This window comes from Condylura cristata, unplaced genomic scaffold (genome assembly GCF_000260355.1).
Source record: "Condylura cristata isolate star-nosed mole 26May11 unplaced genomic scaffold, ConCri1.0 scaffold00016, whole genome shotgun sequence".
NCBI classification, from domain to species: domain Eukaryota; kingdom Metazoa; phylum Chordata; class Mammalia; order Eulipotyphla; family Talpidae; genus Condylura; species Condylura cristata.
The window spans coordinates 2,208,228-2,219,615 of record NW_004567117.1 but is presented as its reverse complement, the minus strand read 5'-3'; the positions used below and the strand labels follow the sequence as shown (position 1 = coordinate 2,219,615).

Here is an 11,388-nt window from a genome sequence, read left to right as displayed (position 1 = left end):
AAAAAAAAAAAAAAAAGACACATACCAATGGAATAGAATTGAGAGACCAGAAATAAGCCCACATTTATATGGAGAGTTAATCTATGACAGGCCAAGAACACACATTAGAACAATAATATCCTCTTCAATGAATGGTGCTGGGGAAAATGGATAATTGCATGCAAAAGAATGAAACTATACACAAATATCAATTTAAAATGGTTGAAAGATTGGAAACTACAAAACATATAGAAGAAAACATAAGCAAAATATTTCATGACATAAGCCTCAGTGATGTCTTTAGGGATTCGTCCCCAACAGCAAGGAAAACAAAAAAGAACATAAACAACTGGGACTACATCAAACTAAAAATTTGTGCACAGCAAAAGAAACCATAGCTAAACTGAAAAAGACAGCCTATTGAATGAGAGGAAATATTTGCATACCACATATCTGACAAGGGATTGACATACAAGATCTACAAAGAACAGATACAACTTAACAAAGAGAAAACAAATAACCCAATCAAAAATGGAGAGAAGAATTAAACAGACACTTCTCCAAAGAAGCCACACAGACAGCTCATGAAAAAAATTTCACCATTGCTTATCAGGGATATTTAAATCAAGACCACAATGAGTTACCATCTCTCACCTGTGAGAATGGCCCATATCAGAAAGACCAAAAACAACAAGTGCTAGTGAGGGTGTCAAGAAAGGGGAATCCTCCTACATTGTTGGTGGGAATGCAGATAATCCAAGCCTTCTGGAAGTCAGTATGGAGTTGTCGTAAACATTAAAAATAGATCTTCCATATAACCCAGTAACTCCACTCACAGGCATCTACCAAAAATTTAAAAACACTAATTCAAATGGAAACTTGCACTTCCAAGTTTATTGCAGCCCTATTTCCAATAGCCATACTAGGGGAACAACCTAAATGTCCCCAAACAGAGGAGTAGATAAAAAATATGCAGTATGGGGCCCTCCTTGGTGGTGCAGTAGGTTAAAGCACAGCACTGCAAGCCAGCTGCAGAAGCTTCAGTGCGAGTTCAATCCTCCACCCAGGAGGTAACCCACACCAGTGTTCCTCTTCAGTCTGCCAGTTCTGTTCCCCACTCTGGTGAATCCTCTCACTGCCCCTGTACCTCTGGCATGTACCCCAGTTTTTGTATGCATAAATAAATAAATCTTAAAAAAAAAAAGATGTTGTATATCTACGCACACTATACAATTACTCAGTGGTCAAAAAAGATAAACTCATGCCATTTGCAGCAACATGGACGGAGCTGGAAGGGATCATGCCCAGTGAAGTTAATCAGAGAAAGACTTAAGATGATGCTTAAAAACTAACCCTTGAAAGCTGACTATAGAACTGAAGCATTCAGAGGGGGTAGTAGGAGGTGGAGAAAAAGTGGGGAGCACAATAATGTAAGGGAAAGTTAATTTAAAAAATTAAAGAACAAAATAATAATGAAGCACAGTGGACTATGATTATGGATTCATAGGTGATTTGGTGCTGGGTACATTGTGCTTGGTAATGCCTAGTGGAAGTATCCTAAGGTTACCTCAGTTAAAAATAAATAAAGTGGTAATAGAGAAATATTAGTTATTAAGTTTTTAAGATTTTTAAATTAAATTTATATGCTCACTATCATGTGTTATATAGCACTCTAGTCATTGTTCAAAGCTTGTCATGAATTGAAATCGTTTCCTTGAAATTTTTCAGTTGTTCTTAACGTTTCTCTGGGGAACGTTCTGTGTTTCCTAATAGTGGGAAACGAATGTATTCTTATTGCTGTCATGGAATCGAGTTCAGCTATCCAGTAAACAGGTGACAATTCTTAAATCAGTATTTTTTTCCAAGCAAAGCAACTGAGACAAAAAATAAATTTTAAAATCATGAATCAAAATTTACAAAACCAAATATAAAAGAAATTTGAGTAATTAAACTTACAAATGTAGGAAAACTTCCAAGGCACCGTCTTAAACATCAACAGGAGTGAGGGAAACACCACTTTGTTTTACCTTAGCCCTTTTGCCCTAAACTCTGCGCTTCTCCTCCAGCCCCTTACCCCCACCCCATTTTCCTTGAAGGTTCTTGACTAGGACCTTTCCCAGTCTGCTTTGGGGCACAACTAATTCCCCAACCTGCAGTGGACGGCGCCCCTCCCTCAGCAGCAGCTGTGCTCAGAGCAGTCATCCCTCCATCTCAGCGGTTGGATGTGAGCCTCAAGGTGTCTGGCTGCATGGCTCTGCCGTTGCCTGGCAACCGACGCCGGCACAGCCTGCAGCTCTAGACTTGTTCTGCCCGCTCCCCCACAGCTCCGCCCCCGCCAATCCAGGTGAGCCAGCTGGGGCTCTGCATTCTGATCCCATGGCTCAAAACCAAATGAACATCAGCTTTCTAGACCCGAGGAGGAAAAGGGTGACTGTGTTTAAGAAAGGGGGTGGGGGTGAGCATGGAGGAAAGAAAAAGGAAAACAACAAGCAAGGTAACTTGAGCAAGATTGGCTTTGCATTTAAGAAACGTTGCATCACTTTATAAAAGGACTTTGTCCTTACGATTTAGAGTATTCAAAGCATTGCATTCTGGGCCACACTGTAGATCATAGCATGCAAATACTGCAGCCAGGTACAGGATTTACACACAGCTAATGCTTCTTTTTTACCTCTCTAAGCTTCGATAATATAATGGTGATAATAGCTCATTTTTGGTTATTAAAAATACTAATAAGTTATTATTAAATAAATTATTCCATTAGCCCAATGCCAGCAATCTTTAGATAAGGAGTACAAGTGTTACAGAGCCCCCCAGTCTGAACTGGGCTGCCTGTCTATGTGTCCTCACCCATGCTTAAAACTTAGTTGTACTGCAGGCACACACAAAAGGGTCAGTAATGGGTTTATTTACAAAAGGAAAAAGGAAAAGGAACAACCCAGGGAAAGGGAGACACAAGGTAACTAGAATATTTTACCATCAGGCAGCAGACTTGGAGCTCTAGTAACAAACTAACAGCCCCCAGTCACATGTTCCGAGAGCCATTTCTGAGTGAGAGAGCGAGAGTCTAGAGTCGAAATGGCTCCCTATTTATCCCCCAAAGTCCCACAATGCCTGCTTAGCTCCGCCCTTGGGTCCTCGCAGTTCTCTCCTTGGTACTGCTGGGAGTTGAAGTTTCCAATCACTGGAGTAGGGGGTGGAGTCCAGAAAGCTGGAGTAGGGGTGGAGTCCACAAAACTGCAGAGTTCCTTTAGGACAGCCTTCCCCTTAAAAGAAGCTATTTTGCATGTATAAGTTATAATTGTATTATCCATGCATTAACTTTCTGGGTATATTATAGCATTTTTTAAAATCATGTCATTATAAAAAGCTATCTCTTACTCTGATTTCTAGAGCTAAACAAGTGGAAACTTTTTGCTATATTTGTAGGATAACTGAATATAGTGGGTTGCCTTAGAAGTATGATTTCTGGGTTCTAATTCCTCATTTATAAGTACTCATGAGATTTGTTTTGTCCCTTTTCTTCCCATTAACAACTTATACAATTCCTGGCATTAAGACAACCGACAAATCTTTAAAAACATTCCACTATAATCATATATATATGTATATATATTTGTCTCTGACCACCTCCTTAGCCATCATCCAGGCTGGCAGTGTAGCCATGTGTGAAGGTGCGTGGCCATTCACACAGTGTGGACCTGACAGTGGTGCTAACATAGTCTCAGCCACAATGCCAGAGTTCTCCCTTGCTCCCATACTGTAGCGTACCGTGTTGCTTCTGCTTCTGACAAGAATAGTACTTGTCTTTTTAAAAAGTAGTCTTATTTTTGCCCCCCTTGGTGGCGCAACGGGATAAAGCACAGCACTAATAAGCTAAAGCCACTTCAGCATGAGTTCAATCCCCAGCTCTGGAGGTGATCCACATGGCACAGCAGACCTCTCCTGACCTGCCCGCTGTTCCCCTCAGCAGTGTACTTCATCAGGCTGCCTGTTCTGCTCCCTACTCTGTCTCAGTGAATCCTCTCACCGCCCCTGCATCTCTGGCCTATACCCCAGTTCTATATACATAAATAAATAAATCTTTTTTTTTAAGTAGTCTTATTTTCAAAATAGCGCTAAACTGGATGCATAATTTGTTAATTTAAAAGAGATCCCACACTTGGAAGAGAAGCTAGCTTTGGCTCAGGGATTCAGGCACCCATTAAGCCCCGTTTCTTCAGGGCCAGGCACTGAACTCGGCTCAGGGCAGACTCAGCCCCTGCCTTGTGGAGCCCAACATCCAGTGGAGTTTTAAAAGAGCTGTTTTCAGAGAGCAAGCAGGAGAAGGAGGGCTGGAGTTTATATCACTGCAGTGGGGAGGACCATTTCTGTTAGCTAGTATGTGGGGGGGGCAGCGGGGGGGACAGTGACATAGTCAGATTTTTGTCACTGTGGCGACAAAGTGATTCAAAATCCATGCTAGATTCACAATTGAAGACTTTGTCAGTAGAAAGGTCAGGAAAGGTGTTTTGGACACAGGTCCAGTGGAACACAGTAGCTTTGGGAGTTTGCATGAAGAAAAAGAAGTCAAGGATGATTGCCATATTGTGCTCTGGAAATCCAGGGGCCTGAGAGGAAAGAGAAAGGATTAGATTTGAAGTATAAGGAGAGCGGAGGAGCTCAGTCCTTAGAGACAGTGTGAGGCATGGAAGTGGCAGTGGACTTAGGTGCTAGGGGTGGAGGAGACAGGAGGCTGGCTGCACTGGAGGTCAGACACACTGTCAGAACCTTTGCACACAGTAAGGAGGATATAGGGACCCTGCCAGTAGCCCATACACCTAAAAAGGGGAAGACTGAGTAGAAGGTTCTGCTCCCTGGAGGAGCCAAGATGCAGTCAGAGGGTGAGCAAGAAATGAAATAGCCAGGGAGTGGAAGCCAAAGGGCAAGAGTCTCCAGAGAGAGGTCAAAGAAGTATGGATTAGTCCTGGGGGGGGGGGGGCGGTGGAGTGGGAGAGGGATCAGGTCGCCTGTGGGGTGTTTTCTGTGTAAGAAAAGGGCCCTAAGCCAGGGACCAAGAGCTGAAACGTGAGCAGAAGTAAGGAAGAATAAGGAGATCAGTTTGTCTTTTCACTCTTGAGGATGGATGGCAGGAGAAAAACCGATGAAACCAAAATTGGTACCCTCGGATTTAATTGGGGGCAGAATTGAATGTGAGCTCTTCATGAACAGGGAAATAGAAAAGGGAGAGATTGATAAACAGAAGAGGCAGAGGAGAAGCAAAGTGATTTCCACCAAGCCCCTGGGAGCCCAGAGTAAGCATGGCAGTCCAGTAAGTGCACCACTGGAGATGATATTTGTTTTCTGTGAAAGAGAAGTCCAGGCCTAAAGAGAGGAGGTATGATGGGTTTGGAGGAAGGTGAGGGATTGAGGTCTGAGGGAGGCAAAGGGCCCATAAAAGAATTAGGGCACCATCCCAGGTCCCATGACCCTAGGGACCACGTCTTACAGCATGGCACACAGAAATGATCTTGTCCAGTGATCAGTGCTGGTTCCCCGCGACTCCTGGCCCCTCACTTCGGTGGCCCTTTCTCTCCCACGTGCAGCCAAGTGAAGACAACGCCCCCACATGGGCTGGCTATAGCTATGATGAGGGACTGGAGGGGACTTCGCACTCTTAGAGACCTTGGCCAGTCTCCAGTCCTCCGTTTGTTTCTGGGATGCAGTGCCAAGTTCGAGGCCACAGTGCCTTCTAGAAAAGTAGTAGAGCTGTTTAGAGAACTCCAAAGGAGAAACGGGGGCTGGAGGTAAAGACAGAAGGCTAGGGAGGCGGCGGCGTGGGTGCGCTGGAATAGTCTAGAAAATGAGCGCAACAAAGGCGGTGTGACTGGTGAGCCTCTTACAGATCCTCCTCCCTGATAGAATATGCATGATCCTGCGCGAGTCCTCGCCTGCCTGCGAGCAGGGAGGCGTCGGAGGGAACGTAGGGGAGCGCGCGCCCAGACCCACTCTCCTGGGCTCGGGGTGCGAGAGCGCCACGCGGCCGCGGTCCGGACCCCACGCGGGTGAGCGCCCCGCGGGTCGGCTCCTAGAGGTCAGTTCCCTGCCCCTCCGAGCCGTGGGCGCTAGCGCCTCTCTGCATTCCCAGCCCCACCACCCCTGAGCCTGCCAGCTCCCCTTCCCTCTATGCGGAGACCCCGGGGGAGCGCAGAGCCGGGGAGGGTGGTGCGTCGGACTGCGCGGGCAGAGCTGCGCGGGCAGCTGCAGGTGGCCACGGTCGCCCTGCCGGGACCGGGCGGCACGCTCCATCCCTCCGCGCCGCGCACGGTCACCCCGGGTGGGACCCGGCACCCGGCGCAGCGCGCCCTCACGGGGGCGGGGTTGAGGGCACCGAGCTCCGCAAGGGCGCGCGGCGCTGGGTGAGCGGAGGGCGCAGCGCCACCTCAGCTGGCTCCAGCGCAGCCCCGCGCTCTCTCAGGCCCGGTCCCAATCCCTATATCATTTAGGGCCGCAGATCATTCTAAATAGTTATCTTTAAAAAAAAAAAAAAAAAACAGTTTGACTCCGAGCGTCTTCCTTGCATCCTTTTTTAGCTGGGAGTTTGCGGTGGGCAGAGGGAGGGAGAAGAGACGACTGCTCTGATCGGAAAACACCAAGACCAGACCAGCTTTTTCAGCAGCAAGGAAGAGAAGACGTCACAGGACCCACAAACATCTGCAAGTCTATTGCTTTTTGTGCACATTCCTGTCTGACGTCCATCCAAGCGGGCAGGCATGGGGTGTTTGGGTAACAGCAAGACAGCAGAAGACCAGGGCGTCGATGAAAAAGAAAGACGCGAGGCTAACAAGAAAATCGAGAAGCAGTTGCAAAAGGAGCGCCTGGCTTACAAAGCCACTCACCGCCTGCTGCTACTGGGTAAGGCGGCTCGGGGCCCAGCGGAGCGCGAGCCTGGAGCCGCTGGCGCGAGGGCCTGGCGGGCTGGGCCGGGCGGGAGCCTCGCGCGCCGCTGAGTGACCGAGCCTTAGGTCTCCAGCTGCTCCAGCTTAGACCTGGCTTGCGCTCGAAATGACTGAGTAGGGGTAGGATTATTGCTCAGTCTGGGTTGGCGTGAGATGGCAAAGGCATCACGCTGCAAATCCCAACATTCTTTTTGTTTATTTGTAGGAGCTGGTGAATCTGGGAAAAGCACTATCGTCAAACAGATGAGGATCCTGCATGTAAATGGCTTTAATCCAGAGTAAGGAATGATCCATTTCAGTTATGCTTCCAAACTGCTTGCAACTTTGTCACTTGTCTCCCAGTCTTCCCAAAAGTGTTTTCTTTTGAACAGTTATTTTGGTCATTAGCTAGACCTTTAACAACAGAAATTTGTTGTTGAATTTGTTTTAATTAGACAAATAGCTTTTCTAGTAAAGTCTAGTTTATAAAATAAAGTAATATTAATAAAGTGTGATGTAACCATTATGCTTCTCTCACTGTGGTTTATCTGCATCTATTCCAATCCATAACTATCAATGTGAAAATATTCAAAAAGTAATTTACAAGTATAGCTCTATAGTTTTTTTCCTGCCATTTTTGTATAATCTGTGTGGATGCAAACTGGAAATGGAGGATGTTTTCCCCTCCTGGATGAAAACTTTGCAGATCTTGCAGCTCTGGAGGGTTGATATTGACCTAGTAAAATCACTCCAACCCTATGCTGCAGCTGGAAGCTTAAACCCACTCCATTGATTACGAAGTCAGTGTCAAAGGTAAATTAAATTAATAGCAATTTTTTTTTAATGTAGGGAAAAGAAGCAGAAAATTCTGGACATCCGGAAAAATGTTAAAGATGCTATTGTGGTAAGGAATTTTTTTTGGTTTTACCAAAAAAGTAAATCAGTAGATTGAACTGATATATTTTAGATTATCGTATACAGAGCAAAACTGTTTTCTTTATCCATATTTTTTCTCCTTTATTTCATTTCAGACAATTGTTTCAGCAATGAGTACTATAATACCTCCTGTTCCACTGGCTAACCCAGAAAACCAATTTCGGTCAGACTATATCAAGAGTATAGCCCCAATCACTGACTTTGAATATTCCCAGGTAAGTAAATCTTTATTGTAATATTTAAATGGTGCAAAATAAGCTTGCGTACTGAGTGTCAATGTTAATTCATTATTTAACTTTCTTCAAAATCTAACTCTCTGCTTAAAAGAATGTTTTTTATACTGAAATATTTGCATTTGTTAAGAATATTAAGGACATTAGAATTGTAAGAAAGGCTTCTGTGAATGTAATGGTGAGGTTGATAATCAGGAACACAATAAGAAATATTGATAGTATTTTTCTCTTTTATGTATTTCTGAGTTAACAATCAAGCATTTTTGCAGATAAAGAGTAGCCATTATATGATGAGAGAGGAATAATTTTTGGTATGTGACTGCTCCATGGAAATAATAGGAAGATAGCATCTTTATTTTAAGATAGCATCTTTCAGATCAGACAAGAGGAGAATGCACGTTTTGATAAAGAACATCAATCACTTCTGCTGTCTGCTGTATGATGGGAATGTAATTGCTTGGAGCAGGTTTCCTAGTCACGGGAATGGCAGTATTATTTATGCAAGAGGCTGATAACAGTACTAGTTTTCTCTCGTTTGGTGTATAGACATTTCATTAAAATGCTGTTATTTGGTAATTTGAGTAAGCATGTTTCAAAGGCAAATATATTTGTTAATTTCTCAGAAGAAAAGTCTTATTATAGTTGACTCTGTGTGTGTGTGTGTGTGTGTGTGTGTGTGTACTTACTATGTATGTGTTTTTGTTCCTATCAGTCACCGTGTGTCAGAGTTTTCACTGCCTGGCCAGGTGAGACGTTTTTATTCTCAGTCCTTTCTGGGAAGGAGCATAATGCTAAAACCAGGAGAGAGAACAGGCAGGCCCGACCTGCTGACTGAAGTACAGGAGGTGGCATCCTGCTTGCCTACCTTCTCTTTGGCCGACTATGGTGTCTACCCTAAAGGACCTGTATCCAGTTGGCACATAATAATTACTTCTCATAAAAACGATTAGTTGCATCCTTTCATGTGGTTTTGCCTCTGATGAGCATGCCAATGCAGCCAGTGAGATCTCTAGAATTTCTAATGAGAAGGACGTTGGAGTAGCCAACTGACTAGAAGATGGAGCTGAGATATTCAACACGGCAGGCGCATTGTTTTTTGTTAAACTATGTCTTTAGGTGAATGGCTTGGAGGGGTTTAATGGAGAAGACGCGGCAGACGCTGTGGTAGGCCGTGCTTTGCTAACTGGACCTGTCACCTCACTCTGTGATAGTTTACATATAATGTGTATTGCATATATCTAAGATTTAATACTGAAAATGCTTCTGGAAACATTACAATTACATCTGCAGATTCTGCTGGTTCCTGGTTCCCTTTTTTTAATTGATAATTAATAATGGATTAATCAGTTATGAGTTAATATGATTATTTACATATTGCAGAAAGCAGCCAAAACTCTAAGGACCTAGCTGAACTTATGGGTGGCATTCCCATTCAGCTTTTGGTTTAAACATTTATAGACATATGCTTGAGTTCTTAATTCTATATTGTCATATTTGCCTAAAAGTTATTAAAAAAAAAAAGCTTGAAGTGGTTCTCATTTAGGAAAAAAATTATTCTTCACATACAGTGAGAATTTAGAATAAAAATTAATCAGTCACACATGTCCTTTCTTCTGTTTATGACAAACTCACACATGATAAAGGTTCCCATATTTAATCCAAAATTCAAAAACAGTAACTCCCACATGCATTATTACAAAGGACTCTAAAGCATCTAAATTGCCAAAGTGTTTTTGAACTAAAACATGATTTTTTTTAAATAATAGTGTTTTTTTTTTAAGATTTATTTGTTATGCATACAGAACTGGAGTATAGGCCAGATGTGCAGGGGCAGTGAGAGGATTCACCAGAGACAGAGTGGGGAGTAGAACAGGCAGATCTACGAAGTATACTACTGAGGGGAGCAGTGGGCAAGTCAAGAGAGATCTGCCATGCCATGTGGGTCACCTCCGGGGTAGGGACTGAACTCATGCTGAAGTGGTTTTAGCTTCTCAGTGCTGTTCTTTAACCCACTGTGCCACTAGGGAGGTCCCATAATAGTTTATTTTTATATCATTTTGTGCCTTTTTCCATCTCAGTTATAATCCCCATGGGCTTCCCTTCACCAAATCACCCATGTGCCATCACCATAGTCCTGTGCATTTCCCTCCCCCCATCATTTTTGATCCCATTCACCATCCCATAAAATGTCTCTGGTTCATTATTATTATTTTCTCACCTGTTCCGTTATATTCCTGCTATGAGTAAAACCAGCCGGTATTTTTCCTTTTCTTTCTGGATTATTTCATTAAGCATGATCTTTTCCAGCTTCATCCATGTTGCTGCGAAAGGCATGTGTTTGTTTATTTTTGGTTGCTGAGTAATATTCCATTGTATATATGTAACACATCTTTTTAATCCAGTCATCTACTTTTGGTCATTTGGGTTGTTTCCGTGTCTTTCCAATTGTAAATAAAACAGCAATAAACATGGGGGTGCAGGTATCTTTTTGAATCAGTGTTTTTGTGTTTTTTGGGTAGATAACTAGGAGTGGGATTGCTGGGTCATATGGAAGCTCCATGTTTAGCAGTTTGAGGAACCTTCAAACAGTTTTCCATAGTGGTTGTACTAGTTTGCATTCCCACCAGCAGTTCAGGAGAGTTCCTTTTTCTCCACATCCTCGCCAACATTTGTTATTGCTAGTTGTTTTAAGATGTGCCATTTTCACTGGGGTGAGGTGGTATCTCATTGTGGTTTTAATTTGCATCTCCCTTATTACAAGTGATGTTGAACATTTTGTCATATGCTTGTTGGCCATCCGCATTTCCTCTTTGGAGAAGTGTCCTTTTAGCTCTTCTGCCCATTTTTTTTGATGGAGTTGTTTATGTTTGTTGAGTTTCACCAGTTCTTTGTAATCTTTGTGATCAATCCTTTATCACTAGCTTTCTGTGAGAAAAATTTTTCCCAATCAGTGGGATGCCTGTTTATTTTTTGTAATGTCTCTTTTGCTGTACAGAAGCTCTTTAACTTGATGTAGTCCCATCTTTTCATCCATTCCTTCACTATCATTGCATTGGGTGCTGTATCTTCAAAGATTTTACTGAAGTGTATAAAACATGATTTTTTTAATAATATTATAATTTATTTTTACATCATTTTGTACTTTTTTTTCATCTCAATTGTAATCCCCGTGGGCTTCCCATCACCAAGTCACTCGTGTGCCATCACCATAGTCCTGTGCACTTCCCTCCCCCACCCCTGTTTTTGATCCCATTCCCCACTCCACCCCCACAAAATGTCTCTGGTATATGGCTGTTCGTTATTATTTTCTTGCCTGGTCCATT

The 11,388-nt window shown here is 43.3% G+C and overlaps 1 protein-coding gene across 2 annotated transcripts in view; it reads left to right on the top strand.

Annotated features, from left to right (window-relative positions):
* GNAL (guanine nucleotide binding protein (G protein), alpha activating activity polypeptide, olfactory type) overlaps positions 1 to 11,388 on the top strand; it is a 157,374-nt gene that overhangs the window by 51,637 nt on the left and 94,349 nt on the right. The window contains exons 1-5 of one of the 2 annotated variants that reach the window (XM_004683731.2): positions 5,967 to 6,052; positions 6,552 to 6,873; positions 7,123 to 7,195; positions 7,746 to 7,800; positions 7,928 to 8,047. In XM_004683731.2, the coding sequence (XP_004683788.1) occupies positions 6,732 to 6,873; positions 7,123 to 7,195; positions 7,746 to 7,800; positions 7,928 to 8,047 (390 nt within the window). In that variant the 5' untranslated portion in view covers positions 5,967 to 6,052; positions 6,552 to 6,731. Of the gene's footprint in view, positions 1 to 5,966; positions 6,053 to 6,551; positions 6,874 to 7,122; positions 7,196 to 7,745; positions 7,801 to 7,927; positions 8,048 to 11,388 lie in introns of those variants that run through there. The other variant, XM_004683733.2, reaches the window with a different exon arrangement.